At 42.6% G+C, this 19,188-nt stretch overlaps 2 protein-coding genes across 2 annotated transcripts; both read left to right on the top strand.

The window, feature by feature from the left end:
- Positions 1 to 578: 578 nt before the first annotated feature.
- Positions 579 to 9,006, top strand: cdh31 (cadherin 31). The gene is made up of 16 exons (XM_018752482.2): positions 579 to 736; positions 1,235 to 1,355; positions 3,403 to 3,647; positions 3,801 to 3,941; positions 4,023 to 4,178; positions 4,427 to 4,571; positions 4,719 to 4,891; positions 4,998 to 5,126; positions 5,218 to 5,403; positions 6,064 to 6,308; positions 6,402 to 6,544; positions 6,622 to 6,846; positions 7,441 to 7,659; positions 7,763 to 7,893; positions 7,991 to 8,134; positions 8,296 to 9,006. Exons 1-16 carry the CDS (start codon positions 689 to 691, stop codon positions 8,500 to 8,502), a joined length of 2,658 nt encoding a protein of 885 aa, XP_018607998.2. The 5' UTR covers positions 579 to 688; the 3' UTR covers positions 8,503 to 9,006.
- A 2,625-nt stretch (positions 9,007 to 11,631) lies between these two features.
- Positions 11,632 to 14,666, top strand: snai3 (snail family zinc finger 3). The gene is made up of 3 exons (XM_018752492.2): positions 11,632 to 11,818; positions 13,119 to 13,769; positions 14,178 to 14,666. Exons 1-3 carry the CDS (start codon positions 11,680 to 11,682, stop codon positions 14,357 to 14,359), a joined length of 972 nt encoding a protein of 323 aa, XP_018608008.2. The 5' UTR covers positions 11,632 to 11,679; the 3' UTR covers positions 14,360 to 14,666.
- Positions 14,667 to 19,188: the final 4,522 nt, after the last annotated feature.

The following is a 19,188-nucleotide window of genomic DNA, read 5'->3' as shown; positions in this document are numbered from 1 at the left end:
ACAGTAAGTGTAATAACTGCTGTTCTCATTCTGTTCACAATGCAGATGATGACTGATACCACTAGTAAATATAGTATCGTCACAAGGGTGTGTCAGAGCACAAACATAGCTAAATAAGTGAATTACGCACTAATATAAATGAGAAAAAGAAAAATCTTGTACGGTGTTAGCTTTTCAAGCGATATGAAACTGACTTTTATGATTTTTTAAAAAAATATTTCTGTTACCAGCGTGTTGGATGGTGTAACCCAAACAGTAAGTTCATGGTACACAGAACCATATTTAAGTTTGTCTTTCGAGAGTTTACGCAGGTGGCTCTTTCAAAAAGAAAAGAAATGTATGAAAAAAAAAAATAATAATTTTAACGTGTCCGCTCAGAAAGCTGTGGACGGGTCGGCACTTTGACCCAGAGCAGCCGGGGCCCTACCTTCATTACCTGTGCGATACCACTGAAACCGGTATTCATGCCCATATGTGGAGCGCGGCGGCGCGAGACCTCCCTGACGCTCCTAAGGTCGACGCACCTGGCCGCGCACGCCACGCCCTCCGCGAGTTTACCTGGCGCGCGCTCTTCCAGCACAGCTCTAAAGGGCGTTATTTGGCAACTTGTTTGCAGCAGCTGCGGAGGCAGCGAAGAGTGCGGAGGGCGAGTCTGAGCGCAAGGAGTCGCACGGGGTCTGGGTCTTTAATGGATTACTTCAGGATTACGGCGCTGCTTCTGACTGTTTTTCTACAGGTAATACGACTTTTTCACCGCTTTGGATTGTTTAGGGTTATATAATATATTCCAGCGTTACTCCGGCTTCCGCGACGCCCCTGAACTCCAAACTATCAGTACTATGTGACCTAGGCAGCTTTTCGACTGTTCTGATATCTCGACCTTCTGAGTTGATCTTTATGTCGACCTTTAGTTGACTTTTTTTTTTTTAAAAGTAATGAAAGCGATTTGAAGACTTCTGTACTACCCGGTCTACCGGGTCCCGCTGTTTGCGCTGTGTTGCGTAGTGATTACCCCGAACTACTGGATTCGTCACACCTTAAGACCAGGGAGGGTAAACCTAGACTAATAGTAATTTTATAAATCTACAATCAAGGAATCATCTAACGTGGTAGTGGCATTGATTTGAGCAAGTATAAAAATATGAGGTGTGAATTCCGTCTTGAAGTAGCTTCTAGATGGTAATGTCGCCCAAGGATTGTAATGAATTTTTAAAATGTGTTTTGCTCTTTGAAGGCATTCAGCTTGGGGAGATGTGAGGAGGCTCCACCACCATGTGAACCAGGCTTTATTTCAGAAACGTTCATCTTGCCGGTGCACAACGTCCACCTGAACAGGAGCCAGAGGGTCGGGAAAGGTGAGTTCACCTTAGCCTAGGCTGTTTAAAACTTGTTTCATCTCATTACATTTCATGGATGTTCTTTCATAATTTTGTTGGATCATTTTAAACCCACCTGCTGTTTAAGATTGGCCAGCTGAAGTTGCTAAAGTTTTTAATGTTGACAAAAATAAGTTCTACTTTCTTTATAGACCTTTTCATGAACACTGGCTCTTCATTATTTCCTGCTTTGTCTCACTCGACATACAAATGGCCTTTTGTGTTAATCTGACTGCACAGAGTACAGAATGTGTTTAGTCTGAGCTCAAGGGCAGGTGGGGAGTTCCTGGTTTCTCTTGTCCTCTAAAGTCCCTTTAAAATTTTGCTAGTTATGGTTTTTACTATTAAAATGTATTGGTGTATCAACATTATGAAAGAGGAGACAGGCCTTTGGTTTTTTTGCCCCACTCTGTTTTGATGGCTTTGAGGAGTTGCATGGCAGTTGAACATGGAAGTACAAGTATGTAGCTGGTATTTTTCTCCAAAACAAACTACAGTTTGTTTTTTGTGTAGTTGTTTGCTCATTATACAGCAGAGTAACAATTGAGCGCTATAGCAGAAAGGAGCATTTGAAGTGGGTCTGCTACCTGCTGCACCAGGTACAGTAATATCCCATACTTCAGGTGTGAAGTTGTTTGGCTTTAGTTTGAACGCAGACAGGCGCAGCATGACATCATCAGTGAGACACACTGAAACTGTTCCTGTAAGTTTCACTGGGGTGTGGAAGCACAAACTTGTGCATGACTTACCGAGTTGAGTGCAACAGGTTCTCCCGGAAGGTGGGGGAGGGCAGCCTTAAATTCAGAAGGTGTTGGCCTGCAGTCACTGACTCACTCAGTGTTCAGCAGTCTTATTTACGCTTAATTTATTCATTACAATGATTTTTTTTTTTCCAAAGCAAAACCTTTACTGGAGCAATTAAGGGTTACTACCTTGGCCAAGGTTACCACGATAGGTGATATTCATACCAGCAACCTTCCAATCCAGCCAGTGACTACACTATTGGCAGCCCCTTACGTGTGTCTGCCTCTATTCTAACTGCCCTCTTAGTGTCTAGTCTATCTGGCTGTTTTGTGGGCCTTTGGTATTACTGATTAACAAAAAATAATGAAGTCATTCCAAGTGAACTGTCAGAGCTGCGAGACCTTCGGTTTAAAATGGCGGCACGATGTTGCGGAGTTCGACTAATGGCATAAAGTAGACATTGCACCTGGAAATGTATACAGTATGTGGCATGTAGATATTCAAATTCAGCCTTTCAGATGTTCACATTTAGGTGTTTTCCAGCTTCCTTGGTAGTGCTGTTTAACTACTCTAATTTGAAAATGATACCAGGGTAAGGTCACCTGTCTTTTTGGATTTTGTTTGTTTTTTTTTCTGGACCAAGGAGGGTCCTTCATAAGGTTAAGCTGAACTTTTTGCAGGTGACTAAGTTTTTTAGTGTTAATTTATTTGGAGAATGGAAAGTTGAATACAACTTTGTCATGGGTTTCACTTTTCCAATTTTCTTCTGAGCCTGAAACTGTTGACTGTGATATTCCTCAGCTCCTTAACATAAGGGATAAGCGGTATACATAACTTAAATCTCAATAACCCACTTAATACAGGGTAAAATACACTTCTGAATACCATGAGTGTTTTTTTTACATCATTTAGGCAATGGGTTTTCTTCAAAGTGAACATTGGCTGTGATAACAGGATATAAAACTTGTTTCTTAATGGAATTACACATTGAGTCCTGCAAAAAAATATGAAATGAGCCCCAAATAGGCTGATCCTGCTGTCCTGTCTGAAATTTGTATGCGGCTGGGATTCAGACATTGCTGTATAGCAAATATATGCCCTGTTTGATATTTGTTTGTTGGAATCAAACAGGTTTAGAGCTGCAACTTTGAAACATCTTGGCCATTAACATTGTAACTGGATTTTCTACTGACAATTTCAAATTAAATGTGGTGAATGCTTTAGTGCTCTATTACTTGGAATTTCTCTTATTCTCAACAATTTTCCTTGTTTCTTCCTGCAGTTATTTTTGATGACTGTAGTGGACACCAGAGAACCCTTTTCAGCACTGAGGATACCCGCTTTAAAGTGGCCCCCGATGGGACAGTCTCTCTGAAGAGGCCTGTAAAACTACACAATAGACACAGGAATTTTTTTGTTTATGCCTGGAACTCTGAGGGCAAGAAGTTCTCAGCCAGAGTTGTGATGCAGCCTGAACTGGGGACCAACGATCCACCTTCTGAGGTGGATAGTGCAAGTTATGCTCAGGTAGCATCTTAGTATTGTGAAAGCTGACAGCGACCCCTACTGGTTATGATTTTAGAACAATTAAGAGGTTAAATACTTGTCTTTTTTGGTTTCTTGGGGAAGTATATGTATTCCAAAATGTGGTGAAATTAATAAATTTGTTCATTTTGACAGCCTGTTTCCACTGAACCTGTTCCAGTACTGGAATTTCCACAGTCCTCACATGGGCTAAAAAGGAGGAAAAGGGACTGGATCATTCCACCCATCAACTTTCCAGAGAATGACAAGGGTCCCTATCCAAAAGAAGTGGTGAAGGTGTGTATGCACTTGTCTGCTACAGTATGTTTCTCTGTGTATTACATTCAGTAACAAAGTGATTGTCTGGCTTTACTTCAGATTCGTACCAGCAATGACAAAGAGGCAAAAATACACTACAGCATTACTGGTCCTGGAGCAGATGAGCCCCCTAAAGGACTGTTTTTTATGGACAAGTACTCTGGTCAGATCTTTGTGACCCAGCCTTTGGACAGAGAGAAACAAGCACACTATACTGTAAGTGTTTTCTTCATGTGCATTAATTTCTTTAAATCATTTATGGGACAGCTGGTAGCATAGTGGTCAGAGCTGCTGTCTTTGCAGCCAAAGGTTGCAGGTTCAATTCCTGCTTCCAGCTATAGTACCTTTTGAGCAAGGTCCTTACCCTAAATTGCTCCGGTAATTACCCAGCTGTATAAATGGGGTAAATAAATGTTAGCTGCTGTGGGGAAAAGCATCAGCTAAATAAATTGTTCTTCCTCCAGCTCTTTGCTCATGCTTCTGCTTCAGGAGGGACTCCAGTTGAGGCTCCAATGGAAATCATAATTAATGTCATAGATATGAATGACAATAAGCCTGTGTTTACTGAAGATACATATGAAGGCAGCATTCCCGAGGCAACGCAAGTAGGTAAGACTGTTCCATTTTGATTTAACGTTTTATGAACCACTAATGTTTACAAGCGGATTTAACATCTTGCACTTATTAAATGCTCCATTTTGCAGCATGTATTGAGCTTTTGCCCCCCCCCCCCCCCCCCCCCCCTTTGTTTTATAGGATATGACATCTTAATTGTCACGGCAACTGATGCAGATGATCCCAATACAGAAAATGGTGAAATTGCTTACAGTATTTTAAGCCAAGATCCAAAGGAGCCAAATGGCAACATGTTTGCTATCAATCCTAATAGTGGACAGATTAGGTTGAACTCCCCTGGACTCGACAAAGAGGTATGTTGTGGTTACTCTTCCTCCCCTCCTTGATTGTCCATGAGTGAAATGTCACATTCTGTATTCCCATTCATTTTGCTTTGTGTCCCTCCCCCCCCTTCTCCAGCAATATCCACAATACACACTGACTGTTCAGGCTGCTGATCAGGCAGGCAAGGGTTTCCCAACAACCTGCACAGTGTTAATCAAAGTAACAGACAGTAATGACAATGCTCCTCAGTTTGTAGAGTCCAAGGTAAGTTCATGTTTTTGCTGTAACATTAAATGAAAATTTTGGAACTGATTTTCTTAATTTGCTGAATAATTTGAGCCATTTCTGCTGACAGTACACTGCATCTGTGCCTGAAAATAAAGTGGATGCAGAAGTGGTGAGGATGCAAGTTACTGATGAGGATGAACCGCACACTCCAGCTTGGCATGCCAAGTTCAGGATTCGTGAAGGGGACCCTGGTGGCTTTTTTAATGTCACCACTGGACCCAGTGGCCAGGAGGGTATCATTACTACAGCAAAGGTAGAGTATCCTGAGCTGGCAGTGAACTTGCAGTTTTGTTTCTTCCCCTACTGGGTGGTGCTATTGACTATATTACTTAAGAGTGATATCTGCTGGGAAACTTGGTCAAGTTTTGCTGTGCCTGTTTGTGTATACATCCCATGATTAGTGGTTGTTTTTAAAATAACCCACCACACTTTAACCAATGATTAATTGACTTCTTAAGGAAGTTCCCTTTGTCTTAAAGTCGGTGTGAGCATTGCACAGGTGCCACATTAATATGCAGGTGCCAGTTGGCCCCTTGATTAGTCTGGACTGGGATTTTAACTGAATGATTGACTTCTAAAATTTAGAGTAACTCCTAATTAAGTGTTGCCCTTAAAATGTTTTTTCTACAATTAAAAATGTAGACTAAATAGTTTTATTAAATGAATAAAACTAACTTTTGTTAGTTCAAATGCACCTGCAACAGTTGTACAAATCTGGTTTCCCATGAAACTGCCTACCACCATTGGTTTAATGTGAGTCATTTATGCACTGCTTTTAAAATCATCTGTTGTGGTCTAGTAAGAGCCCAGCCTAAGCTTCAAATGCCACATCTGAGAATGCACTTTGTCTTCATGGGTTTGGGCAATAATGGAAATTGACTTCCGTTAACCACTCCCCTGCATGCTCGTCAAGGCCCTGGACTATGAAAAGAGGAACCAGTACACTCTGCTGGTTACGGTGGAGAACGATGTGCCATTTGCCATTAAGCTGCCAACGTCAACGGCTACAGTTGTGGTGAATGTGGAGGATGTGAATGAGGCTCCCATCTTCATCCCCTCTGAGCTTGGTGTAAAAGCAGCAGAGGATGCAAAAGTGGGTGAACGACTGGCCACGTACACGGCAACGGATCCGGATACACAAATGAAGCAGTCAATAGAGTAATTTGCTCTCCTTCCTCCATCTTTTAAACAACTTGATGCAAAGGCTTTTTTTTAATGTGATTTAAAACATCTCTTCCCTCTTTTCTTTAGGTATAGAATGGCTCCTGATTCAACTGGATGGCTGTCTATTAACAAAACAACTGGAGCGATCACTGTAAAGTCCCCAATGGACAGGGAATCAACAGATGTAGTTGATGGCAAATACAAAGCTCTGGTCCTAGCTGTTGACAATGGTAATCAAATAGTAATTTATTAAATGTATTCAATTTATTTAAGAGGATTTGACATATTAAGAACTTTGTATTTGCAGCTGTTGTTCCAGCCACAGGGACTGGGACTCTACAGGTGATACTAGAGGATGTGAATGACAATGCACCAACAATTGATGAAAGGGAGATTAAGATCTGCAACCAAGATCCAGAACCTGTGCTGCTGTCCGTGTCTGATAAGGATGGACCACCGTTTGGTGCGCCGTTCAGTGTGCAGCTTTTTGAACAGTCATTGACCAACTGGACTGCCACAATGAATGAAACCAGTAAGACTTCTTGCTTCCAGTTTTGGTACAGTAAATCTTAATTTGTAAGGCTTATTTGGCTGGAAACGGCAATCTTAATTCCCAAATGAAGGGGTGGCACAGCGAGTAGTGCTGCTGTCTCAGTGCCTGGGTGGTGCAAGAGGACATGGGTTCAATTCCTGCTCGGTCTGTGTGGAGTTTGCATGTTCTCCCTGTGGGTTTCCTCTGGGTGCTCCAGTTTCCTCCCATAGTTCAAAGACATGCTGTTCAGGTTCCCCCATAGTGTGTGTGTGTGTGTGTGTGTGTGTGTGTGTTTTCCATTGATGTATGGATGAGTGACCCCTTGTAAGGAGTGTATCTAGCAGTGCAAGTCATCTTGGTAAATAAGGTGTGTGGGCTGATAACACCACATAATGCGTTGGAAGTTGCTTTGGAGAGAAGCGTCTGCTAAATAATGTAAATTATTTTGGGCTGCGTTTTCAATAAGCTTCATAAACAGTTTAAATGTATGGCCCCTTAATGTAAACTGAAAGTAAGGAGTTGTCTTTTTAAAATTTTGCTTAGTACTTCTGTAAGTCCTGACTAAGACATGTTGACTAATTTCTTGTTTTCCAGGAACTGGCATTATATTGAAGCTGAAGACCAGATTACCACAGGACAAGTACAATGTCATGTTAACAGTCTCTGATAATAAGAACTTTGGACAGGTCAATACAATTCTAGCTTTTGTCTGTGACTGCAAGGGGAAGGATGTTGAGTGTGGTGATAAGCTTGTTGCTGGAATGGAGCTGCCTGGCATTCTTGGAATTTTGGCAGCTGTTTTGCTTCTACTTTGTAAGTGGGTTTTTTTAACTATAAATTCAGATAAGTTTTGTAGCTTTGTAGGGCATCTTTTGTGACAGGTGAGGCAGTTTCACAATTCTGTGTAACTTCTCAGTGCTGCTGCTGCTGCTCCTCATGTTTGTGAGGAGGAGAAGTAAGGTGAAGAAGGAGCCCCTTCTCCAAGACGACGATGTCCGTGACAACATCTACTACTATGATGAGGAGGGTGGTGGTGAAGAGGACCAGGTAAGTAATGGGCAATTTCAGATTCATTTTGTCTGTGAAATGACAAACTGGGAGAAAGGAGTGTTTCATTGCTTATTTCCTCCTGTTTCCTGGTGAGGATTATGATCTGAGTCAGCTGCACAGAGGCTTGGATAATCGGCCTGAGGTCTTCCGTAATGATGTGGCTCCAACGTTCATGTCAGCTCCCCAGTATCGGCCCAGGCCTGCCAACCCTGAGGACATCGGCAACTTCATTGATGATGTGAGCATTGTCCATTTACTTTTTATATTAAACCAATATAAACTTGCTTATTTCTTCTCTTGGAGAAGCCCTATGCATGTAATCTGACATGTTTGAAGTTTTTCTCATATGGTAGGTTTGGCATCTGAAGCTGTGCTCAATTGTATAATTTTATATTGCAGAACTTGAAAGCGGCAGACAATGACCCCACTGCTCCTCCCTACGACTCCCTCCTGGTGTTCGATTACGAGGGAGGAGGCTCCGAGGCTGGTTCTCTCAGCTCCCTGAATTCATCCAGCTCCGGGGGGGAACAGGACTACGACTTTCTGAATGAGTGGGGACCTCGCTTCAAGAAGCTGGCTGATATGTATGGAGGTAGTGACGACTGAAGAGGGTTCATGCAGCACTTGCACGTTCCTTTGTTCTGAAGCTACTGCCTGCTGTGCACCTATGCTTTGAGAAGTTGATTTTTGTTGCACAGAGGCCATTTTGAGAATGTTCAGCACCAAGTCTTCAATCACTTGGACTGGGGAAAGATGATTTATTAGCCTTTTTGGCTAGTAGCTGAACCTGAGGTTTCATGGCTTTTTCTTTTTCTCTCAACATGTAAATACAGCAATTTAAATGTTTTCTATCAATAAGCATTAAGGGTACTTGGTTCCATTGTGTTCAGGCAAGATTAATTCCCAATAAACAATTTTAAATGTTTTAGATGTACCTGTATATTTTTGTATCCTTGCTTATGCTGTGCCATAAAACCAGTAGTAATTGCTTTTTTTTTTTTTTTTCCCCCTACCACACTTCCTGTTAGGCCTAGAAAACATTAGGATCTTTCATGTTGAACTGCATGGTGTAGTATTTGATAAAGGTTTCTTAATGGGTATGCAGATTTATTTAATAAATTTTTTTTAAAATAAAACTGTCTTGTTTTTTAAACTCTGGCTTTATAATTCCTGATGGTGAAACCACTTAAAATAGTCTGCATTTCAATCTTTGAACATTCTAGTACTGAAACAGCTGAACAGAAATGCACTGGCTTGTACTGTATTATTTCTATGGGGTTTGGATGGAAGTCTTGCTTTCACATGATTTATGTGAAACACTCAATATCCCAATCAAGGTTGAGCGCTGCAAATATAGGAACTAGTACTACTGCTCATTGTGGTGAGGTTTTTTTTTGGGGTCTACAAAATGCAAACTTTGATTCTAAGAATCAATTTGTTTTTTGGAGAACTGAAGATGTATAGGGATCTTGGGGCCATGTATTTTGTCATGGTACAGTCTTGCAGTGAGTTGTCTGTTACATTGCAGCTTCTGAGCTGGTTTTGAATCTGGCTCAATCTGTGTGTAGATTGCATTGTCTATGTGCAGACCATGTTTATTATAGCAGCAAGTAGTACAGTAGTTAGATCTGCAGACTTCAGATATGAAGGTTGCTGATTTGAATCTCACTGCTGTAGTGCCCTTAAGTATGTAATCCTAAATTGCACCATTAAAAATTGCCTAGGCATACAAATGATGAATCCTTGTAAAGAGCCTGATGTTGAAAGTTTGGTCTGGAGAAAAGCAGCTAAATGTCTTTCTCCTGCATGCATAGCTTCAGTCCCACAATCCTAAGTGTTTCAGGGGAGTTAGTGATTCTGAATTGCCCTTAGGCTGTGTGTGATTACATTGGTGTTCCCTCAGTGGTGTACACTGCCTCCCTGTGGTTACTGGGATATGATGGACCACTGTCACTTTGAACTGGACAAGAAGTTACTGAAAATGGATACAGTGTGTTTGGCTTAGAGACCAATTAGATTTCTACAGTATTTAAAATGCATCACATTGGATTTTTTTCAGTACAAAGGAACCCACAGTTCTGTGTTCTGCATTGGTTCCCTATAGCTGTCTGGATGAAATTCAAGACTCCTAGTTATGGCCTACAAAACTGAACAGATGTTCCCTGATATCTACAAGATCTGATCACTCCCTACACATCAACCAAACTGCTATGCTCTTCCACCTCTACTTGCTTGGTAGTCCTACACACACAAAAGGAACAAAATTGCAAAGCACAAAGGTTTTCAGTTCTGGCTAAGATGTGGTGTAAAGACCTTCCCCTCTCACAACTGCTGACTCACTGCAATTAAGAGGGGTCTTAACTCATCTCTTTTGGACTCACTTCACCAATTTAAGAGCATGACAAAGGTGTAAATGTTTGAATAGTTTTGTGATGAGGAAAGTGGTGAATCATGGCTAGACTTTTATGCTGCATCTTGTGTGATGTAAATGTTTATAATTTTGTAAATAGATATTTGTGAAATAGATGAACATTTATGTAGCTGTGTGTGTGTATACTGGTTAGTATGGTGGAATGTGACAGCTGTACTTAAATCACACGTTTGTATCCAAGTTTCTCCTCCTGTTGTGATGCACTTGTATTTTTCTCTGAGATGCACATTGCTTTGGAGAAAAGTATCTGCTAAATGAGTAAATGTAAGTGCATGGAATTTACTGGAGAGGAATTGAGCCTCATCAGCTTACCTTCCCCTGCACTCAGTGCTTTGCTCTACAGTGCTGTGGACTGACTACTGTTGAGTTCCTGTTCAGGCAATAGATCAACAGAGTGCAGAGAAATTGAAGATGGCTTTACAAATGACCTCTTACTTTTTAGAACTTTGAAAGTAATGTCATGATTGCACAGAAGGAAAACAAGGATACAGCAATATTGTAGGTATGATGCTGGAACAGGCGATGAGGATCACGTGGGTCTCTTTGTAAGAGCACAGGGTGATGTTGGGAGGTTGAAAGGAGATGTGGTTTGGTTCAGCATTGAGAGGAAATCCTCTTCTCCCTGCTTTCAGGTTGCCTCTTCATATGCTAATGCACCAGGCCCAGTGTCTTGTTTTTCTAACCTCCTCCTCCTGCTCCCTCCCGAACCCGCGTGCAAAGGCATCCTTTTCAGCTGGGTCCACTTAAAGGACACTCTCCACACCGGGAGAAAGGAGTGACCTGGGGGACAGCCATTGTTTTCCAAACTTTAAGTGGGAGACATATGGAGCGAAGCGGGGGAAAAAGACAGAAGACCATTCATTAGCCAGTGCATATGTAGAGAATGCTTTCACTGTGTGTATATGTGCATATTTATAAAAAGCTGACATTTTGCCCAAAGAGATGGTTATGCCATTAGGAAAACTTATTAGGCCTCAAGAATGGTTTGTTGGAATTTTATAACAAATGGGGGAAGATGTTTTAAATATGTAATTCCAATACATTTCATTATAATCCTCTGAATGGTGATATGTTACCATAAATAGTTTTAAAATATCAGTTTTGAACTTGACTGAATATAAACACATGTTTCTGCGGAATGTCCAGTCCCTCCAAAACACTGCCCGTCGATGCACCTGTTTTGTTCCGGTATGCTGACAGACACCCGAGGCTCCGCCCTTTGCACTTGTCGGTCCGTTCTGATTGGGCCGGCCGCTTGTCTATGCAAATGCGGCGCGACCCCGTGCACCTGACTCTCCGCTGCGCTGAAGAATGTGGAGCAGAAAGAGCCTCCGAGTTGCAGCTATTTATTCATGAAGCGCGCAGCTCACGGATACTCATTCACAAGTCGAGCCTCGTGCGCTGGACTAACGATGCCACGGTCCTTTCTGGTGAAAAAACATCTCAGTTACAAAAAGCCAAATTATGGTGAGCTGGACTCCAAGAAAAAAGGTACAGTAGTCTTTGCGTTAAATAAGTGAAATTAATTTTTGTGTAATAATAGGTACAATAAAAAGTTATTACGACAGACATAGACTAGTAGTACTAGCTCTATCAATTCAATGGTGTGCTGCATAAAGTTTGGAAAAACTGTCCAAAGTCAAAGAGTGTTTCAGGTTGAATATTTTGAATGCTTGCCGTTACCATGACATATGATTTTGCATATTCGTTTTTAATGAACTGAGTGATATAAGAAGGAGAAAGTATCGTACACCTGTTCTTCACTTGTTTCATTAGTGTATGGTAAATAGCATGAACTATTTGCAGGTTCGCGCACGCGCGCACACACACGCACGGTGAAAGTGTTAAGTGCTGCCTTACCCAAGCAGCGCCGTTAATTATTATTATTTCATTATTATGATGAGGGGCAACAAAAGCGTATTGCAACGGATACTGCAAACGCGGCTGGAGTTCAGCAGGTGCGGAGGGTCCCGGACAAAAGGGGGGCTCATTGTCACTCCCTCCCATGGGGATGTCGAGGGTCCCATTAAGCGCCTTGAAGAGGGTCGTCTAGTGCCTCCGGAGGCTCCTTTTTAGCCCGGAATCCGCCTGAAATCCGCGGTTTTGTTCACATGCGCCCCTTTATGCGCGCTGGCCCGGGCTTCCCAGCTCATTGGTTTCAACTGTGATAATGACCGTCCCTGAAGTGATGAATGGCCATGGTAATACTTTAAAACAAAAGAGTCCTTTATGGATAAAAGGGCCATCTATTAATTTAATACAGTATGGAGTTCTGATCATTAGGCAGAAATGATCTTTAATAAATATGGTGAGGAAATGGTCATTATGAGCAAGCTGAACATGCTTATTCACAATACAGTCTCCGCATGCTAGAAAGAGCTTTTTTCTTTTCTGTATTGTAGGGGTAGGCAGGTGTATCACAAGGATTTTATTTGACCAGTTGAATTAGTGTCTGGGGAAAATGGTGTTTAATAAATTTAGGATTATTCTGTAACAAAACATGATGGCTTCGCTCAGAACACTTGGGCTGGAGGAAAGAGATAGACACCTGCCAATTTTTAAAAGAAGAAAATTCCAGAAATAAGTGGTTACTGAGTCTAATGACACATGGACTGTTGCAAATAGCAGTTTGGTGCACCAAAGGTTGGGGGGAAAAATTTGACTAATTGCTAATGTAAGCAGTATTGAACCGTTCTTAAAGTGTAAAAATAGTACACTTTCTGTTTTTTTCCAAATTTTGAAACTATGGCCTTTTAGTCACGTTGCTGCTGAATGTTGTTTGTGTCCACAGAAGACCCAACTTCAGCATATTCTCAAGAGGAAACTATAGTGTGCCTACCCTTCTCTGAGCCACCCTGTCCTGTCCCCTGCCCAGTGCAGCCTCTCAGAGGCTGGCTGTCTGGTGCTCTGGTAGTCGCACAACCAGGATCCCCTGTGGAGCTGAACGCTGTCCCCGCGGCTCTGATGGACACAGGGTCGCTGCGTGCTGACTTTCCCCTGGAAGGTCCAGCTAGGGAGCTGGGCTTCCCCATTTCAGTGGGCCACACTTCCTTCAGGGGCTCACTCTCCTCCCTGGGATCCCATGAGGTCCCGGAGACTCGGGCTTTTCGGCTCTCTGAGGACCCCCTAATCACCAAGGAGCGGGGTGATGTTCCTGCTGCCCTCCTGGGCCTGGTACCTGGTGACCAGGATCGTGGGTTTGAGTGCCTCGGCTGCCGTAAAGCCCGCTTCACTTTCTCTGGCCTGGCCAATCATAGGCAGCCGCACTGTGAGTGGCACTGCCCTCGAGGATTCAGCTGCAAGTACTGCAATAAGGAGTATGTGAGCCTTGGGGCGCTAAAGATGCACATCCGCACACACACACTGCCCTGTGTTTGCAAGCTGTGTGGGAAGGCCTTCTCCCGGCCCTGGCTGCTGCAGGGACACATCCGAACACACACAGGTATGCAGGGGTCATGGACATGTGAGCTGCCCAACAGCAAAGGATATCCATTGCCATTGAGGGGGGGGAATCTAATGCTGTGACTATTAAATAATTTAAAAATTATTTCATTTGATAACACTTTTGAAATGTAACTTTTTTTTGCTTTTAACGTGACTTCCAGTCCTTCCTATGCAGTTATGCATTTTAAATATGTCTTGAAATTAATTTCCTCCTTCCACAGTAGTGTTGGCACTGTAAGTCCAGTATTTTAACCAGCTGGATGTCTTCTTTTAAGCATTGTGTCACCTTGAATAAGCAGGAAATATGAGCCATCAGCCATAAGCAGGAAACATCTGCCATGAAGACTGCGCCCTTGCATCCCTGACTCCATCCACATCTCATGGCTGTATGTCACCCCTGTTTTAGGAGAGAAGCCCTTTTCGTGCCCTCATTGCAGCCGGGCCTTCGCAGATCGCTCCAACCTGAGGGCCCACCTGCAAACACACTCCGAGGTCAAGAAATACCAGTGCAAGAGCTGCTCCAAGACCTTCTCCAGGATATCTCTCTTGTCCAAACATCAAGAAACTGGCTGCTGCCCGATGCTGTAATTCGCTGCTGACTGCACTGGACCTTGGGCTGCATCCACTCTCCAGTGCCCCAGTACTTCCCTACGGAGCCCTGCTGAGACTGCTTTGACTGACATAATTCTGAGCCAATGAGAACACTACTGTAAATATGGATCTATCATAAAGACCTGCAGTATTAGCTGAGGGACACTCCAAACCTTATATGTGCCAAAAAAGTTAAGAACAGCATGAAACTGTTACAAAACTCATTAGGACAAAATAGGAGGAAAGCACACTATAAATTTAAATTTATAATTTAAGCTTACCTCAACTAAAGCTTAAATTTTAAATGCACAACAAAAAAAAAACTTATAAGAAATTTGAAAATTATGGTTAGAAAAAAGTTTCTGGTGCATGTTTAAAGACAGTGGTATGATTACAGGAGCATTTTATATAGCTGTTGATATTGACTTACTTAAAATCAGTGTTTAAATTTAATGCACTGCCAACATAAGAGATTTAGCTAGATTTTTCATGCTTTTGTATGTGTTTTTTGTATGGCATCTTGTACAAAACAAATACATTCATATTTTCTTATGTGCATTCTGCTTGATTATTTTAAAAGCAGCTCTATTACCTTTAAAAACCCATAATGTATAGACTTGCTTTTGTATTATGTCCCAGTTACTGTCAGTTCAGTCTTATTATTCTCAGTTCTCTAAATCTCAATGATTTAATGGCATTAAATTTTCCATCAGAAAAAAATCATCATCCTACCCCACAATAAAATAAACATACTATACTAGTACTATCACTATTATGTCTACATTAACAAGTCCCTTTGTGATTGTGTTAAATCAAAAGAGCTCCACGCTGCTTGTGTCTAGGGAACATGTTTCAGCCAAAATGCATTACACCAAAGAACTGGTATAAGGCTCCAAAGTGGCCTCTGTTCCTTTTCTACCCACAAGAGGTGTTTAAATAGGGAAATAACATATTAGCTGAGTTGTACTTTTCACATTGCAATAAACCACAGTCATTTCATCCCACACTCCTGTTGGCATGAACACTGCCATGAGCCCTTTCCAATGAAATGGACATGTGCCCAGATGGTAGGAATTTTCCCCTTTACCCTCCTGCACTGCATGGGCAACTGTGAATCCCAGATAGATCAGATATGGGTGGGGAGAATGTAGTAAAATGGCAACTCCCATGGTTCCTGCCAGGCAACCTGTTCTAGGCCTTGCCTTTTGACCCCAGTCCCCCAAAAGACCAACTTCTCAATGGCGCTAGCAAGGCCGGGGACCTGAAATTGAACCTCTTGTTTTACTCTGGTTAATTAATGTCTTTGGAGGACAGCTGTGGAGGAGGATTTCTGTCTAAATAAAACTACAAGGTTTCCCATTTGTAATGGACCATGGAAAGTTCTTCTGAAGGCTGTTTATTGGCAGGTGGAGGAGGTCCAGCTGCATGCCACTGTGGCACCAAGCCACACCTACAGTTGGGAGGCAGTGTAGGGGGTAGTGGTGTGGTATGGTTGGGGGGAGGGTGGATTGCACTTTCCAGTTACTCAGCACAAGTGGAGCAGCTGAGGCATCTCGTAGCAGGGCCTCCTGCTTTTCCACAGAAAAGAAAGGAGAAGACAGCGGATTCCTGGGGTGTGACAGCATCCCGAACTGTGTGGTCAATCAAAACTACCACTGTTGCGCATTGGAACATGCAAGTTTTTGGAAGATTGTGTTCATTAGCTTTGTGTGGATGACTGCCCTGTCAACTGTACCTAAGTCTCCAATGGATACCAATTGTGATCAACCAACTGAAAAACATTAGTACAAGTTCACAGCATCTGAATGATTAGTCCTTCAACAAAGAAAGGACTTAATTATGTGATCCTTAAACTTACTTGGAATGTATACAACTTTTGTAGGCTTTGTAAGATGAACATCACTGTCAATAACAGTTCAAATCAGAGTCACAGTGGTCTGGAGCCCATCCCAGAAGTACAGGGTGCAAGGTTGAGTAGGGTGTGCTTTAGCAGAAGATCCAGCTTCACCATATTTTCCAGAGGATGAATGACACAAGTTCCATCGCTACTGTAAAGTCTGCCAGTCCAAAGCAGATTTCAGCCATGCTTTAGTTTTTATGACACATCAAATTTAACACCAGGCATCCCATGCCCACTAACCTCAGTCAAAGCTTACCTGCATTTCCGATTACCTCCAACACCTCTTCAAGCACTTGCCTCCACCACAGCTCACCTTCACCACAATGTACCTCCAAACAGAAAAATATGGTATTAAAACCCAAGTCTTTTGAACAGAAGATGCCTCCTGTAATCGCTATGCTACCTGCTTACCTTCACTACAGTGTATCTCCAGACTCTCTAATATCTGTGTGTACCCTGACCTCAGCTTACCTCAACCGCAGCTTACATGCCTCACCACTTATCTCAATCATCACCTTCCTTCCTGCCTGCTTACCTCCACTACACCTAAGAAAACAGCTGACAACATGACAGAACTGAGAAATAGGGTAATGATTTAATATTAATTGTTGAGATGAAAAACAAGAGTGAGTCTCAGACGGGATCACGACCCCCATTGTCACACTCCATGACGTCTGCATCAGCTGATGTTGGGACCCCTAACTTTAGATGCTGTGACTCTACAAAAGACCCTGAGCTCCTATAAATAAATAAATACCCTGTAAATACACTGTAGCCATTTGCCTTCTTCCCTGTACAGCAGCAGACGGATCCAAAATAGAGATAGAGGGGCTATTTTGGATCCCATGCAGGAGACCTCCTACTGGCTCGGCTAACAGGGGCTTCCAGACCACTCCGGCTGCACTGCCCCCCCTTCTCGCCTTGAGTCCTGGCACAGCAGAGTGGAACTGTGCAAGTTTCCGATTCCCCCTCAAACACCTGTGCCCCTTCCTCCCTTAGGGAACAATCCCAATGGGGCTGAGGTCTGGCACGTCCTCCACACCATCCCATCCCTCATCCCACCAACTCAGCTGCTGGGGATTTCTTCCATTGCTCTTGACCACCCAGTGCTATACTTACCACCCCCACCCTGTTCACAGCCCAGCCCAACTGACCCCAGCACTCTCTATCTCACCCCTCCAAAAAAGCAACCTGCCTGGTCATCTCTCCCAGTCAGGTAAATTTATCACAGTGTTTGGAGGGGCAGGTAGGAGGGGGGTCAGCAAGAGCTTCTTTCACTGATGGAAAACATGCTCTGGGTACATTTCTGAACAATGGAGAGATTAAGAATTGAACCAGCAGCCCTGTAATTCAAACCAATTTCCATGACCAAAACATGGATTTGTTGAGACATGAGTGTGGGGCCTTTGTTAAATGGAAATAGATTAATTTATGGTAACAGGTACTCATATCCACCTTAATTATTGATACCCTCTAGTCCTAATGCCCACCTTAACTTCACCCGGTTAAACAGGTCAAGATTCAAAATTCAAGATAAGGAACTCTAAATACCTACCAAACCAAAAGAAAGTTGTGCAGAATTAATCTAGATCATAAGATTGAAAACTTATCATATATTGGGAGACCAAAATATGAATAATATGGAATTATGCAAAACTTTTGTATTTAAATGGCATCGATGCTGAATATTGACAACCAAATAATTTCCATTTATTCATTTAGCTGACACTTTTCTCCAAAGTGACTTACAATGTTAAGGTACTTACATTTATTTACCCATTTGTACAGCTGGGTAATTTTGCTAGAACAATTTAGGGTAAGTACTTTCCTCAAAGGTACTACAGCTAGAGAGTGGAATCAAGCCTGTGACCTGTGCATCCAAAGGCAGTAGCTCTAATCACTATGCTGCCAATTGTCCATATCCAATAATTAGAGTGCCTGGAAAATAATGCATGTTCAATTTATGTCCTTAGGACTGAAAGGAATGACTTCATTGTCATTGTGTCCATCCATCACGCTTTTCTCTAAAGCAACTTAAAGTGTTAGTCTACCTACAATTATTTACCCATTTATACAGGTGGGTAATATTACTGGAGCAATTCTAGGATAAGTACCTTGCTTAAGGGTACTATAGCTGGATGGGAGAATCAAACCTGCAACCTTTGGGTTGAAAGGCAGTAGCTATAATCACTATGCTACCAGCTGTCTTTATGAGATGCTCAGCTGCATCATTTGAGCTTCCTATGAGAATTTTGGTTTAATTTGAACTGTAATCTGTTCATTTGTTTTGCTGACTCTCCATCACACACACACACATTAGCTGAAGCCGCAGTGAACCGGAGCCTAACCCGGCAACACAGGGCGTAAGGCTGGAGGGAGGAGGGGACACACCTAAGACGGAACGCCAGTCCATCACAAGGCACCCCAAGTGGGACTCAGACCCCAGACCCACCAGAGAGCAGGACCCAGCCAAACACACTGCACCACCGCACCCCCAATCTGGCTTGCCATCATATTCTTAAAGTCTCATCTGTTGCCACAGTTTAAAGAAGTCTCTTTTTCTTATCCTGGATCTTCAATTTCCAGCTTTTGCCTCCTAATGTTTCCAATGATAACATTGTTGAACAATTCTATTGTTTATTCTTGTGGATACTATGCAAAAGTTTTAGGCATTTGGGGAAAAAAGCTGCAAAGTGAGAATGCTTCCAAAAATAATGCTCTTAATTAATAAACTTCCTACAAAGCTTAGTAACCATCCATTGTCAACAACTGCTTGGTGCGGCGGCCTTGGCTGAGTCCCGCAGTCTGGGGTTTGAGTCCTGCTTAGGGTGCCTTGCGATGGACTGGTGTCCTGTCCTGGGTGAGTCCCCTCCAGCATTGCACCCTGTTTTGCTGGGTTAGGCTCTGGTTTGCTGCAACCCCACTT

This window comes from Scleropages formosus, chromosome 11 (assembly GCF_900964775.1).
Source record: "Scleropages formosus chromosome 11, fSclFor1.1, whole genome shotgun sequence".
Classification (NCBI taxonomy): Eukaryota; Metazoa; Chordata; class Actinopteri; order Osteoglossiformes; family Osteoglossidae; genus Scleropages; species Scleropages formosus.
This window is presented reverse-complemented; position numbering and strand designations above follow the sequence as displayed.

Bases quoted from the DNA above. Each gene is read 5' to 3' on its own strand.
- cdh31 (XM_018752482.2), top strand. From the start codon at position 689: ATGGATTACTTCAGGATTACGGCGCTGCTTCTGACTGTTTTTCTACAG. The intron at 3,648-3,800 runs GTAGCATCTTAG...TCATTTTGACAG, and splicing joins ATAGTGCAAGTTATGCTCAG to CCTGTTTCCACTGAACCTGT. The intron at 7,894-7,990 runs GTAAGTAATGGG...TTTCCTGGTGAG, and splicing joins GTGGTGGTGAAGAGGACCAG to GATTATGATCTGAGTCAGCT.
- snai3 (XM_018752492.2), top strand. From the start codon at position 11,680: ATGAAGCGCGCAGCTCACGGATACTCATTCACAAGTCGAGCCTCGTGC. The intron at 11,819-13,118 runs GTACAGTAGTCT...TTGTGTCCACAG, and splicing joins GCTGGACTCCAAGAAAAAAG to AAGACCCAACTTCAGCATAT. The intron at 13,770-14,177 runs GTATGCAGGGGT...CCCCTGTTTTAG, and splicing joins ACACATCCGAACACACACAG to GAGAGAAGCCCTTTTCGTGC.